This window comes from Mastomys coucha, unplaced genomic scaffold, assembly GCF_008632895.1.
Source record: "Mastomys coucha isolate ucsf_1 unplaced genomic scaffold, UCSF_Mcou_1 pScaffold5, whole genome shotgun sequence".
Classification (NCBI taxonomy): domain Eukaryota; kingdom Metazoa; phylum Chordata; class Mammalia; order Rodentia; family Muridae; genus Mastomys; species Mastomys coucha.
Window position 1 is genome coordinate 84,243,952 of NW_022196911.1, and position 15,252 is coordinate 84,259,203.

At 47.5% G+C, this 15,252-nt stretch overlaps 1 protein-coding gene and 1 long non-coding RNA gene across 11 annotated transcripts in view; one reads left to right on the forward strand and one right to left on the reverse strand.

Moving 5' to 3' along the window:
* The window catches only part of Msi2 (musashi RNA binding protein 2), a 374,256-nt gene that overhangs the window by 37,308 nt on the left and 321,696 nt on the right, over window positions 1-15,252 (reverse strand). For all 10 annotated transcript variants that reach the window (XM_031354282.1, XM_031354278.1, XM_031354276.1 and 7 more), the window contains exons 9-10: window positions 12,365-12,479; window positions 3,283-3,357 (exon numbers count right to left, since the gene is read on the reverse strand). In XM_031354282.1, coding sequence (XP_031210142.1) covers window positions 3,283-3,357; window positions 12,365-12,479 — 190 coding nt within the window. The remainder of the gene's footprint in view (window positions 1-3,282; window positions 3,358-12,364; window positions 12,480-15,252) is intronic.
* LOC116078906 lies at window positions 1,206-6,877 on the forward strand. Its single transcript, XR_004113656.1, has 2 exons — window positions 1,206-1,507; window positions 6,670-6,877. It is a non-coding gene; the product is annotated as an uncharacterized LOC116078906 (long non-coding RNA).

The window sequence follows — 15,252 nt, forward strand, 5'->3', positions numbered from 1 at the left end:
AGGGAGGGGCCCAGAAGGCTCCTGGGCAAGAAAGTGGGCAGAGTGATGACAGGGCCACCATTCCATACTCAACACCGAAGAGAACACAGGGCCAGGGAAGATCCTTGATCATGAGAGGCAGGAGCCATTTGCAAACCTCAGCCTTCCTAGAAAAGAGCCCCAACCCCAACACTGGCGAAAGGCATCCAGCCTCTTTCTTACCACACCTTATTTGTTCTCAAAGAATCCTGCAGGTGGCTGCAGAAGTTAAACCTGTTTGTCACAGCTGTGTGGTTCAGGGAGATCTACTGGGACTATGCATCATCGCACAGTGGGGTGAGACCTGAACCCTAGGCAGCTGGGATGGATGCAAAGGTCAAGACAGGTGCAAAGAACAGCTTGGAGGGCACCAGGTTCCTTTGTGCTGAGGACAACCCAGGTTCCTGATAGTGAGTGAAGGGTCTGCATGGTTAGAGAACCTAGATGGGCTGTCATCCCTGCGTGCCTCTAGGATAGACTCAGAAGGACTAGGAGGGGCATGGGGCCCACATATAACCTCAGAGGAGCTACAAATGGAAAGTGAGCACAGAGTAAGGTCATTGAGACCACAAAGAAAAACTATCTGGACAACATGGTGGTGATGAGAGCTGTGACAATGTCAGAAAGTTCCAGGATCCAGCCCCAGGGCATGGGAGCTTGTTCACTGAACCACGCAGGGGAGGTGAGAAAGAAGGCAGTGGACTGGGCTATCCTGATCCTCAAGGATCACTCTGCAGCCCTACTTCCTCCTTAGACACACCCACCTCCAATATCCCTTACAGCAGGAGACGAGAGACTGACATCAGGACATTACAAAGCTTCCTGCCCTAGAAGCCCACCAAGTCTTAAGCTCTGTGATGTCATGCTTGATTCTAAAGGGACTGAGCAAACCATGAGTTCATGACTGAAGGGACAGAGGAGTCAGACTAGGCTTTGTGTCTAGAACCATCAGGGGTTTGGCATGGTGTCGGGACAAGCAAATGAAAGGCAACTCCCGGGAGTGGGGGTGTGGGTGGGAGTGTCAGGAGTGGGGTGAGCTCTGACCTCAGCCTGACTCCTGACATACTGGGATGAAGGCTAGGTGGCTCACACCTCCTTGGGCTGCAGGCAGGCACCTCACTCTGGTTGTCTCTATCTGATCAGGAGATAAAAGAACCCAAGAGGCTTCAAAGTGTGACTACAATGGATGGGAAACAGACAACTTTGGTGGTTGAGAATGGTCTGCTCACCCTATGGGCCAGGGAACACTGTCTGTCTGTCTTCAAGGCTGATTTATACCCCATTTAACCCTAGTGACTGGCCACAGTTGAGCTGGTGCCATGATGAAGAGGAACAGCATCTCCAGGCATAGACACTGTGCCTATTCCTTGCCTATCAAAGCTTTGACTTCCCAGAAGGGGCCAGGCACCTTGGGAACATCTCCTCAAGTTAGCCCAGTCCCAGCTTGGTCACCTTGGCATGTCTGTCTGTCTGGGGTAGACCCAAGGAGGTAAGCCATGGAGTCAGAACACTACCAGATGCTTCCTGAGCTGAGACAGGGGTCTTAACATAGGGATCCACTTCATTATCTCCAAATAATGTCTCCAATTCTGCATGCACACACCTCTATAGTACTACATCCCTTCTTTTAATCTCTTGAACAGCACGGAGCAACAGAACTGTTAGTGGGATAGAAAACCCCTACATTATACTCTTAGACCAGCCACCACCCCCTCATGTGGCTGCTGAGTCACTGGAATATGGCCAGTGTGAATGTAGAACTCAAGTTTTTCCTTTCTCCTGAATTTTAATTACTACAGATCTAAATTTTAGTGACCAATGTTACCTAGCTGACAGGTAGATGCTGGCTAATGGGGAAGTATTAGAAGCTGGGACTCAAGACTGCCTGGACTCTTTTTTTTTTTTTTTTTTCCCTCTGTGCCTTCGGATCTGTTCCTGTCTGTAATGGGGATAACCCAAGAACAGCTCTAATCTGAACTCTGGTCCCAGAGTCCAGGTTAGTATAAGCTGCAGAGAGGCTGTGGGGAGGGCCCACCAAGGGTCCTTGCTGACTGCATCTCCCAGATGGGGAAACCTGCCTAGGTTCCAGGGAAGCTGATGCACTCACCCTTCTACCTTGAACTTCTGAAGCTCCGTCTATCTCCCCTTCTGCCTCTGACCCATAGTCAGATCTCATATTCTCTCAAATGTCCTACCCAACATCCAATCACAAACAAGAGCAGCGAGGCCCAGAAGCGGGTGGCTTGCCACAGCCACTTGTCCAACTGATACCAGAGATAGGATAAACGTCTAGGTTTCTAATGCTGGCCAGAATCACAGGACATGGTCCTATATGTCTTCTGTTCCCATCTCAAAGCCTGAAGTGAGACCAATGCTAGACCTTTCCTACAACTTCCCGCTCAGGTTTCAAAAGCCTTCCCTCAGCTTTCTGTGCCTTCTTCTCATCACTTCTCTCAGGCCTCCAAGTAGAGATGTGATAACTACCAAGAGTAACCCCAAGTCCAGCCACTGAGCCCCATCCCCTCGACTCCTGCAGAGAACCACGGAGCACAGACTTCCTTCTATCTGGACATATTACCTGGCCTCTGACTGTGATGCAGTAGGCACCCTAATATATTCTCATCTGTACTGCTTGACTGCGAGAGATTTACCTCATAACACCCCTAAAGCATCCCTTCCTGCAGCACCCTTCCCATTTTCCCCAGACCACGCCCACATGCTCCTTCAGCTAACGCACCAGGGCATGTGTGGGCAATGCCATGCTCTGCTGTCTGTGTGGAGTAGAATGAGAATCTGCACAGCTCATTCAGGGTGCAAAGCACAAGTCTGACTCCTGCAGCACCTCATCAACATATGGCAGGAAAGACTGATGTCAGGGCAGCCAGACCAGGTTAGAAAGAGGAAGAAGGGAAGGCAGGCTGGGAGGCATTAACAGGTAGATGTGGACAGCAGCAGGCAGCAGGCATAGAGGTATGATAACAACCTAGAGTTTAGTCCCCTAGAAGTAGACTGAGAATAGGCTTGGGGGGGGGGGGAGGAGGAAGGAGGTGAGAAGAGGGGGCTTCCCATCTTTTCTCTCCTCCTTTCTTGCCACCAATATCAAGGAAACATTCTAGTTCATTGGAAAGCCCCAATTATACCCTTACCCTGGACCAGAGGGGACTCTGCACACACAGGTATGCAAATTGTGTTCTCTTTTGGAGCATCTGTTTGCTCCTCCCCACTCCCTAGATGCAGCCAAACCCCAGGGTCTAAGCCACTCACCTGGGAATTGGTAGCCATAGCTAGGAGCAAATCCGGGGTAGCCTCTGCCATAGGTTGCCACAAAGTTGGGGTAGCCTTGAACACAGAGAGAAAGAAAGAGCTGTCAGACAGTGGCCTTAAATCTGGAGTGATAGATATTCCAGGGAAGGTAGCAATGACCATCAGCTGTGGTTAGTCTCATGGAATTGTATGTCTCTGGGGAGGGTCTCTATCCAGGCCCTGACTCCCCTCTTCTGTGTGGCTAGGGGTGTGACCATCAATATGTTTATAATTAACCCGTATTTAGGCAGCCAAACCACCCAAAGCTCAGGGACCAAACCTCATGAACCTGTCGAGTAAATGCCACATGGAAGACGGAACAGAGTGCCTGCATCTGCCTCTGACATTTGGAGAGCTTATGCTGAATGTACTTTGCTTTAAAGATGTTGACAGTAGGAGATTAAAGTCCTTGTACTGCCTTCTTCCAAGGCAGTGGACAGGGGCCAGAGCACCACAGAGGGCAGAGGTACTCTGAGACAGACTGTTTAGGAGCCACACAGAGGGCTGCCTCTCAGCTTAGCAAGCCATAGCCGGGGGAGGCAGGGGCCGTGTCCCAGCACAGACATTGTACAGACATATGTCTTCAAATTTTCGTGGACAATTTATGGTGGGTGGTGACCTAGGGTGATTCTGAACTGAGGGGTGCTGAGAGCCTTCTGGCGAGTCCTGGAGGGGATGGGCCTGCTCCAATCTATGAAGTAATCTCCCATTTAAGAGGTCACCTCAGTATTGTTCCTCTCAGTCTTCATGTTCCAGTCTTTATTCTGACTGTGGTGAAGGTGAGTGTAACCTTCTTGTATTTGAACACCGTTGGTCACAGCAGCTACATGGCTACCTCTTGTCTCTGTCCCTAGAGAGACCTACTCTGCTTTCTTCCACTCAGTGTGGGCTAACTCAGTACAATCATAACCCACAGATGTCAACAGTCCCTGTCTCCAGAGACCTACTCTGCCTCCTTCCACTCAGTGTGGGCTAGCTCAGTACAATCCTACTCCACAAATGTCACCACAATCTCCTACCAGCATACTGGGTAGCCCTCTGCTTTGGCCTCTGAGGTGGCTGTCTGCTGGGTGTCAGGCCAGCTAGCATTTGAATGAACTCTGTCCCTGCCTGGGAGGCAGGCCAATGCAAACTTTCACAGGGACCTGCATCTAGAGCCAGTGGGCAGAGGATGGGCAGGTGGCTTTGCGTTTACTCTGGCATCAACAGGACAATCCAGCATCCAGAGGTGCCAAGTGGCCCTCTGACCAGGCCATTCCTGGGCTGTCCCCTTGGCTGGGAGCTGGGGCTCTTATGGCTCGGTTCCCTAAGCTCCTGTCTGCTTTCCAGGTTCCATTCCCCGGTCTTCTTGTCAACTCTGGGCCCCATTGCTCCTGACAATAACCTTTGCTACCTCTAGAAGCCAGAGCGATTTCTTCTGTTTCCACCAAACAGCAGGTGGAAAGCCAAGCCACTTCAGCGGTGGACTTAGGACAGGCTCCAGGCTTTCCAGAAGACAGGGAGCAATGGCCACTCTCCGCATGTTTCTGCTCTCCTGACACATTATGAACACAAGCTCTGGTGGCTGATTAGCCACCTCCCCATGGATTCTCATGAGTTATACCAAGCACATTCTGGCCCTGCAAGCCAGGGCTGGGAACAGAGACCTGCTCACTACTTTTCCCCTTCTCCCTCATCCCCACGAGCCGGGCTTTGGAGCTCTTCCCATTGCCAGCCAGTCAGTGTTTATGCCTCAGAGGCCCAAAGGTAGGTGTTTCGTGGCTGTAGATGTTGGTTAATGGCTTCTGCCTGAGAACAGTGTATCACCACCGGTGCCAGGTCACTCATGGGTCTGGAAGTCAGGAGACCTGGAATCTAGTCTTGGCCCATGACCATGCCTTTGAGGATGACTATGGCCTGGATGTTTGTGTCTCCCTAAATTCACACTGAAATCCCAACTACCAACCAGATGTACTGTATTAGCGATGGGGCGTTTGTGAGGTGATTATTTCATAAATGGGAATAATGTTCGTGGTGATTTGAGTGAAAATGTCCCCATACACTCAGGGAATGGCACTATTGGGAGGTGTGGCCTTGTTGGAGGAAACATGTTCTTGGGGGTGGGCGTTGAGGTTACAAGAAGCTCAAGATAGTCGCAGTGTCCCTCTCTCTTCTTGCTGCCTGAGGATCTTCATGTAAAACTTGAAGCTGCTTCTCCAGCACCATGTCTGCCCACATATAGCCATGCTTCCTGCCCTGCTGATAATGGACTAGACCTCTGAACTGTATACCAGCCCCAGTTAGATGTTTTACTTTATAAGAGCTGCCATGGTCATGATGTCTCTTTATAGCAATAAACCCCTAAGATAATAATACTCTTTCAAGGAAGGTTCCAGAGAGGCCACTAACTATCTCACTATGTGAGGACAGAGTACTGTCATGACATTGACTATAGGTGTCACCACCTACAATCGATCATTCTAAAAGGGCCTTCAATTTGGATTTCCTAGCATTCAGGATTGAGAAACAGATGTTAATTCAAAAGCTGAGCGAGACCCACGGGATTCTGTCATACAATTCTGACCTGACACAGGGGTTTCCCTTTTCTCTTAGAGGCTGAGGCTTACCACAGTAGAAAGCCTTACCAGTCACGGGGGAGGGGGTTACTGATGTGCCTAAATGGTCAGCAGTGACCAGCTGTGGTTCTTGCTACAGCTGGAGCCTTCCCACATGTGTGGTCCCACTGAGTTCACCAGCCAACTGCACTGTCTCTACTTTATCTGGACCCGCCACTGGCTCTGTCCTGGTGAGATCCTCCTCCTGATGCCTCACTGGCAGAGGCTACTGGCAAGACAAAATGACTTAGCAACTTTGTATCCACTGGCCTCAGAGCAGAAGGAGCCTAAGAGGCCACTGAACTAATGAGCTCCTAATGGGGGAAAGGGAGAGGGAGAGTAGAGAGCAGTGGTTAGACCTCAGAGACCTTCATTGAACGTGTGCCCGATGGGGTGTTCTCTAGAATTTATTTCCTGGCAGGGCAGCTCAATTTTTCCTTTAAATTAATCATCTACTATCACACCAGATCTTTCAGAGCTAGATTTCTTACAGCAACTGTTCCAACAATATTGATAAATGGATTATAGGTAAACGGTCAAATCACTACTGCCTAGGTGCTTTCCTGATGAAAAATGGCTCCTTTGCCTCTAACTTCAGGGCAGGGTCCTAAATTTGAAGTGTTAATTTGACAGCAAGAGCGAGAGCCCATGCATCACTTTCCGTAGATGTAGGTGAGGGACGGTGGAATGGCTAGTCCCTCCCAGTACTCAAGCCATCCGTGTGACATGATTGCATGTATTCTCCCCTGAACAGATCTGAAAATCTTCAACGTGAAAGAAGAAACGGACAGTCAAGTTCACACCAACTTTGGGCCTCACCCTGATATTGGGCCAGAATCATCATCACCCAAGGAATGAATACGAGAATTCCACACCTGCCACGCTGGGGGATCTCATCTCCATACCCCCAATGCTGAACAGCCTCTCAGCCAGGAAGATGAAATTATAAATTTATAATACAACATTACTTCAATTTTCCTCTTCATTTGCGGCTGTGCAGCCCAGCTCTGCTCCAGTGGCTCAGGGCCCAGGCCGCACAGGGGAAACTGGCTGGCTGCATATCAATAGCACATTACAGTAGACCCACGCGAACGCTCCATCAAGCCACATTATAGCAGGATGACCCAGCCACCACTTCCATTAGCAGCTGGGTCCCTCCCACACTGGCCACTGAACAATTTATTTGCTCCAGTACTCTGGACGCCTGATCAATCCCACAGTAATTATCTCTTGTCACTAAAGGGGAAAAAAAAAATCAAGCCTTCTGCCTGGATGAACACCTTCCTCGCACAGAGCCTTTCCATTGTGGCTGCCCGAGTCAGAAAGGGACAATAGAACTTGGGAGTGCTGTAAAGTTCTTTCTGTGGCCCTCTCCTGGGGATGCTCACAGGCTTCTCAGAACTGTGGCTTTAGATCTTTGCTCCTAATTGAGAAAGGTTTGCATCCTACATGGGTCATGGCTTATCCAGGTGGTTACTCAACCACCTAGTTTCCTGAAAAAAGGCTCTTCCTAGACCTTTGACTTTAACAAAACAAGAGAGAAGAGCCATTTGTTCAGAAAACATTGTCTACTACATGTGCAGTACCATGATAGGGATAGGGATAGGATACCATGATAGTTCTATGAGGTCAAGCAAGTGCCAAGAGCCCAGCATGATGATACTAGCCTACAATATCAGGGTGAGGCCCAAAGATGTGAAAGCCAGTCTACAAAGACACATAGCCCAAGAATCCTCCTAATTTTTGTTAGGGATCCTCCATACCCACACTAATTTAACCTTAGTTAAAACTATCTGAAAAGGGGCTGGCAAGATGGCTCAGCAGGTAAGAGCACTGACTGCTCTTCCAAAGGTCCTGAGTTCGGATCCCAGCAACCACATGGTGGCTCACAACCATCTGTAATGGGATTGGACGCCCTCTTCTGGTGCATCTGAAGACAGCTACAGTAAACTACGCCGGAGCGAGCGGGGCCAGCAGAGATCCTGAGATCAACAGCACCCACACACATGATCGCTCACGGCCATCTGTACAGCTACAGTGTACTCATACACATAAAATAAATAAAAATAAATCTTTAAAAAAAAAAAAACTATCTGAAAAGAAAACTTCAGTCCCTTAGAGGGCAAGAGCCACATCACAAATCTCAATGGCTGGTGTGTACATGAAGCTGGCAGTCCTGACACTGGCCGGCAGACAGACGACAGTCTTATCAGCTCAGAAGGCTGTATGGATCCATAGCTCCAGTAGGGTAAGAAACAGCTGGACTCTGAGCTGCTTCTGGCTACCAAGAAACAGATGCACAAATGGGAGTTTCCCTTACAATGGACTCAAACCGGTATTTTTGGAGGAAAGATAAATTCGAGTAGAGACTACATACAACTCTAGGAAGCTAAGCTGTGTGTTCTGGCCATCTCCCGATCTGGAGTGTCAGCAGATTATGGCTTACCAGACCTTTTCAAAATTCATTCATTCATTCATTTATTTATTTATTTGTTTGTTTACTTATTTATTTATGGCATTAATGTTGGTGAGAACTAGATCAGGGATTTGTAAGGATCTCTGGCAACAAGTGAAGATAGGAAAGTTTTGGTTAGTGGCTAAACTGGTTAGCAGCATCTCTCTTCTCCCCAGGCTGCCAAGGGAACCTTTCTGCAAGGTCTCAACATTGAACTCTCTCTCTCTCCCATGTGTTTAATAAATAGCACGTGCCCAACCAGGCCAAGAGCATTAAAGGCAGTGGGATTATGAGGCTGAAGGCAGAGAAGACCAAGAGGAATCAAATACATCAACAGCCACGTGTTTGCTTTCACTAAGTCCACTTTCATTAAGGAAAACTGGGGCAACTTTGCAGGGCTAGATGTCTATGGGCGTTCCCATAGAGTGTGGGCAGTGGGACAGGACCCAGGGCTTGCAAAACACCTGATGGCACAGTTGTTTCTGATTCTCTCTGGCTCAGAAGCAAGAGGTGGGGCGTTGGAGTAATTCTCCTCCTCCCCTTCAGCCTTCTACACTCTTTAAAGGAATCCCCACCATCTTCTATGCTGTCCTCTTAAAAGGCTGTGAAAGTTAACGTCAAAACATGCTGCGTTTCCCTCAGGGATGCTGGACTGCAAGTGAGATCAAGAAAGAATGTATACTCCCATACGCTTGTCAGCCTCCGAAAGGATGGAGAAAATCTTGAAGGATATTTTAAAAATTAGTTCCATGATGCCCCAAGTTACGAGACCAGCATGCTGGCTGCTGTCTCAGCTCTTGCTTAGAACACTGGCTACCTGGGATTGGAGGCAAGGTTCTCCGCTACCCCCTAAATATCTAGAACATTTATGGCACAGAGTAGGCACTTGGTAGGCATATGTTGGATGAGTAAATTTTAACATTTCAATGGCTCATACATTTTGCTTTTAAATACTTTTTTTTAGAAACTCCCTTCATTAATGAATGTTCGACGGGTCTCACTAATTTGTTTTAACAGCTCATGATGTAGCTCAGACTGATCATGATCTGTGGTCTTGCCACAGCCTCCTCACTGCAAGGAATACAGTTGTGTGCCTCTGCATCTGGCTAGTGTTGGTGATCTTTTTATCAGACAGGTTTTCTTTTTCCTTTTTCCTTTTTTCTTTTTGGTTTTTCGAGACAAGATTTCTCTCTGTAGCCCTGGCTGTCCAGGAATTTACTCTGTAGACCAGGCTGGCCTCGAACTCAGAAATCTGCCTGCCTCTGCCTCCCAAGTGCTGGGATTAAAGGCGTGCATCCACCACTGCCCGGTAGACAGGTTTTCACATAGTCCAAACAGCCTCACACTTGCCCTGTAGCCACGGATGACCTTGAACTGTTCATCTTCTTGCCTCTACCTCCTACGTGCTAGGATTACAGGTGTGTGCCACTAGGCTTAGCTTTTCAGTGAATTAAAAAATATTTTTTTTTCTCCTGTAGGAGCCAAGTTCATCAGCCAAATTGTCAGGGATGGGGACAGCATGGGTCCCAGGACTGATGTGCAAACAATGCACCGTGGAGATGGTGACCCAAAGAATAGACTACCCAAGGCCACACTACCACATTAGAGGAAAGACAGCCAAGCAAATAAGCGGTCAGAGAGGATGAAGTCTCCCTTCTTTTCCCTCCTAAAGAGCTAGAGGCCCAAGGACCACGATGTACCACTGGTAACAGGAAGGCAATCCAGAGTGTCTCTATATCAAGAGCCAAGCACTTTGCCACAGACCAGCATCGTGTAGTTTTGACAATCACTTAGAAGTAATAATTATGGAGGGGTGGGGGCTTGCGGCACCAGTGTGAGGACCTGAGTTCGACTCCTTAACAGCCACATAAAAATGGAGGTGGTGGCCTAAGGTGTCGCATGCAAGTCCAGGGCTCACAGTAGAGAGGAGGCTCCTGGGGGATCCTGGCTAGCCAGTTTAGCTGAATTGATGAGCTCCAGGACCACCGAGAAACCTGTGCTTCCCCATGCATGTAGCACATACACGCACCCACACGCATATGCACATATATCTCTTACAGGTATGTATACAGATTCTTCTATTCTATTCTATGTATTGAGACTCTTAGTTTCCTCTGTCAAATGTACATCCTCACAGTTGATGATGGAGTTACACTCTGACAATGGTGAATCCTTTGTATTTACTGCACCCCGTCTTGAGACTTGCTTAGTGACAGCAGCATGCAAGACTTGCCTGTGTCCCTTCCCGACAGAGAGCATGGCTATCCCCTAACAAGCTACCGTTCAGGAGCTGCCCCTGCCCAGCTACTCCAGGGAGTGTGGAACTGTAAATTGCCAGCCTGGGAAAAGATCCAAACTCAATAGTCAAAGCAGTGTCTACTGAATACACATGGCTGTCTCACTGCTGTCAAAGAGAAAACTAGTGGGGTCAGGCCAGTGTAAGCTGGGGACTATCTTGTCTATCATAGCACAGTCTCTGAGCTCAATAGGCAGCCAATCTCTGATTCCCCCTGCCCCCGAGTCCTGAGTGTGGAGTGCCAAGTTCACTCATGTGCACCACATGCCCAGTTTTATGCAGTGTTGGGGAATTGAACCCAGGGCTTCATGCATGCTAAGCAAGTACTCTATCAGCTGAGCCACACTCCAGCCCTACCATATTGTTTTAATTACTGTAGCTTTTTGTAGTGCTTTGGGATATAGTCAAAGTAGTATTTTCTTATTTCTCTTTAACAGAAAATTATTTTCTCTCCTGTTTCTATTTCTAAGGTAAGTTTTAGAATCACACAGGCAGTTTCTAAGGAACAATAGTAGGATTTTTCTCATAAACTCTGTTAAGCCTAAAAAAAATTAATCTGAGGAGAATTAATAGATTGGCCATTTAAAAAAACATTCTCAATGGCACCGTGCTCTGTCTTTGAAGTTCTTGCATATAGCTCTACCTGCCCAAGTTATTTTCTCAGACAACTAGGTACAATTCTTTGTAAGAACATGAAAAGTTTAATACATTTAAAACTAAGCCAGGAATGATTTAAACAGCAGCAAATCTGAAAACACATAAAGAGCTTATCAAACAATATAGAAGAGGGACCCTTAGCCAAGCCAAATGAAAAGCCATTAAAACTAGACAGCTCATGTGCCTGAATGGAATTTTACCATTAACGACCATTTATCCCATTTAATTAGTATTTTCCCGACACACAATAACTTGCACTAAAATACCGATCTCTCGCCTTGAAATTTCTAATTATTGTTGCGACCCACACCATTACGCATCTCCTCCGCTTTCTCCATCCTTCATGCCATTTAAGCGGTGAGATTTTCAATTATCTACGCAGGGTGGACAGAGATACCTTTAAGGAAAGGGGCATAATATGCAACTCAATTTCTCTAAAAGCCAGGAGAGATCATTTTTAGTCAGAACAAACATACTTTGTCTTTCATCATTTTTTTTTTTTTTGCAAATAAAGAGTAAAACAGTCTATTTAAAACATCCATTTAAATGCAAATTTTGATATCCCAAGAGAAAACTGTTAATCATTTAAATAGACAGGATTAGCACCCACCCTTGCCATCCTTTAGTTCCTCTCCTAAGTTTTAGAAGAAAGTAGCCTGAGTCCACACAAGTTAGGGCAGCAGGGAACCCTTAGGTCCCAGGTGCTATCACTGGGCCAAGAAGGGTGAGACAGAGACAGGTATGCAGCCCCGTGTCGTGCTTGAGGAATGTATGGACAGATTGCTTCCAGCACGTCGTGAGCTAGGCTCGAGGCGAGATAATACTATATGCTCAACAGACTGCCAAGACCATCTCGAAGGCAAACCTATCGACCTAGAAGATGAGAAAATGGCAGCTTGGACAAGCAAACTGAAGTTCGGATGGATTCTTCGGTCAGCTCAATGGCTAGGTAGGTTGACTCAGGGGTCACAGGTACAGGCTGCCACAGCCCTCACCCCCAGCCCCGTGTGTTCCCCCAGCCCCACACCTACACAGACTCACCTAGCATCCCCATGCCAAGCATGAACGCATCCATGGTGTATGGCAGCCCCCGGGCCCGGCCTCTTGTCCCAGGTGGGAACATGACTTCTTTCGGCTGAGCTTTCTTACATTCTACCTGTTAGACAGAAAAGGAGAACAAATGAGATGCAAATGAATTCCACGTAAATGTCAGATGCAGAGCCGATCAGGTTACGAGCTGTTATTTTTAGCCTTGCTCCTTACTCACTGTAAAAATAGCTGTGCTGAGTAAATGGCCTGCAAAATAAATATTTAAGAAACCACACCACTTGTGCAAATCCTGCTTTGGAAAAACCTACAAGGATGAAATTAGGTTCTGGAAGGGCAGTGAGGACGCCGGTGGAAGATACACACACGGGGCTGCAACCCGGTGGGTGCAGAAGGCATGATGGCTAAGGAGATGATGGACAGGCCTGCAGATATCATCAGCAGCAATTATAATCATCTTTCATGGTTGTTTGGCTTTTTTAGACAGACTCCTTGATGGTCCTGCATGCCAGGGACTCCTCACATCCGGCCATCAGAGACCCTCTTTTATGATACAGGGAGGGTACCAAGTCCTGGCTCCATCTCTCAGATGAACACTGAACATCAGAGGTTCAGAAGTATCACACCACAGTCCACCCCCATCAGGCAAAGGCCTTATAGCCACATGTTAAAACTGTCAAGTTAGCGATGCCACCGTTCCCTTGGGGCCCACACTACCATACTTCCTAAGGGAGTCCCGAGATTTTACATGGATCTGTTCCTATGGACTGCTGGTTTTGCATTGAGCACTTGTGTCTTTTAGTGGATGGTAATCTTTCCATCTGCCTCCAAAATCCCCCAATCCCACTCTACTCGTGCACACAGAGGTCATTTACTGAACACTCTTTCCTACACAAAATAGAAACCTTAGGGCCAGGGAGATGGCTCAGTGGGTAATAAGGTCACTTTCCATCAACCATGGTGCCCTGAGTTCATTCTCCGGGACTCACATTGTGGGGGGAGAGAACTAACTGACCCCTCAGAGATGTCCTCTGACCTCCACGCATGTAGCACATGCATTCCAACATAAATAAAGATAAGCAATAAAAACCTGAAAGTCTAGGAAATAATTGTGTGGCCTGAAGAAGCTCCTGTATGGTTTGACAGGAGTGCCTGAGCTTGCTCAGCACTGCTTGCTTTTAGTTTCCAGGTGAATTTAACAAGCGTCCTTGGCTGTAAATCAAGCCCACTGCTGATAAAGACGGGCTGAGTAGGGCAAAAGCAGGGCACTTAGAGCAGCCAACAGAAACAGCCCAGGAGCCTGACCGTGACAGAGGAGGAAGAGTTGGGTGTCTTATTTAAGAACAGTCTGGGGACATACAGTATAGGAGCAAAAGCTTCACTTGGCTCAGCACCTGCCAAGGGTATGGTTGGATCATAGGAGACTGTGTGTCTGAGGCAGCCGAAGTGAGTTACATTGTGTGCAGTATACATCGCTTAAAGGGGAAACCTACACAGAGGATCCGTTTTGGAGATACACTCATCCTAGATACTCCAATTAAAAATACTGTAGTAACAGTCGGGCCTTTCTTTAATCTGGGCTCTTCGGAGGCAGAGAGGCAGGTAGATCTCTGTGAGTTCAAGGCCAGCATGGACTACAGAGTGAGTTCCAGGACAGCCAGGGCTGCACAGAGAAACCCTGTCTTGAAACTCCCCAAACCCCACCCCCCATCTTCCCTAACACACTAACAACCTTTAGTAGTTATAAAGCCAGGAGTGGTGGTGTATGCCTGTAATCTAAGTACTTGGGATGCTGAAGTAGGAGGATTACATGTTTGAGGAAAGCCTGGGTTATGTAGCAAGGTCTTGTCTCAACAAAGAAAAGACAGAATAGAACAGAACAGAAGAGAAAGAGAAAATCCCTTCCAGTGATTAAGGGAAAAACCTGACCTAAAAGAGTAACTCTGAAACCATCTAACAGGTATTATTCTTGCTCTTCAGCAATGGTAACTACAAATGTCCTTAAAAACAGACAAAAACCACTCGAAGTACATGATGGATATGCTTACTCTAGAAGTTTTTTTTTTTTGTTTTTTGTTTTTTGTTTGTAAAAGAAATGAGCATGGTAAAAGAGAAGCAGGTAAGAGACAGGAATGGGCAACTCACAAGCAGTTCATGAAGGAGCACGTATCTTCAAAATAAGGTATTTTGGGGAGCCAAGGGATGCTTCAGTAGGTAAAGACACATGGACTTGCATTCAAATGTCCAGAGCCATGTAAGAGCTGGACGCATGGCTGGAACACCTGCAGTCCCAGCAGTCCTACTGGGGAAATGGAGAACCTCTGGAAACTCGTGGGCCAGTAAAACTGGTCTAAGCAGGGGGAAATGAAATTCTGTGTCTCACACAAGGTAGGGGGACAAGGAGTGACAGCCACAGTTGCCCTCATCACACACGTGGTGTACACATACGCAGGATATATTTTCATCCATTAGATGAGAATCAAGGACAGCAGGGTTTGAAGTAAAGATCCTGAGGGTGTGGGGAGAAGGAAGTCAACGTGAGCAAATAGGGTTTTATTTGCTCACAGTTTGGTTGGGGAAGGCACGGCTGTAGTTGTGAGGTGACTAGCCATATTGCTTCTGTAGACAGGGGACAGGGAGGGAGGGAGGGAGAGAGGGAGGGAGGGGTATATTATCCTTCCAGGGGACTAAATTTTGAGTCCAGGAGCTCACAACTTCCTGTAACTTCAGTTCTAGGGTATCTGGGACCTCTGGCCTCTGCCTACACCTACATGTGCCTCTGTGTGTGTACACAAACATACCCCACACACCACACCACAGAGAGACACAAACACACATAAAGAATAAACTGTAAAACAGTAACAAAGCGAGAACAATTCAAG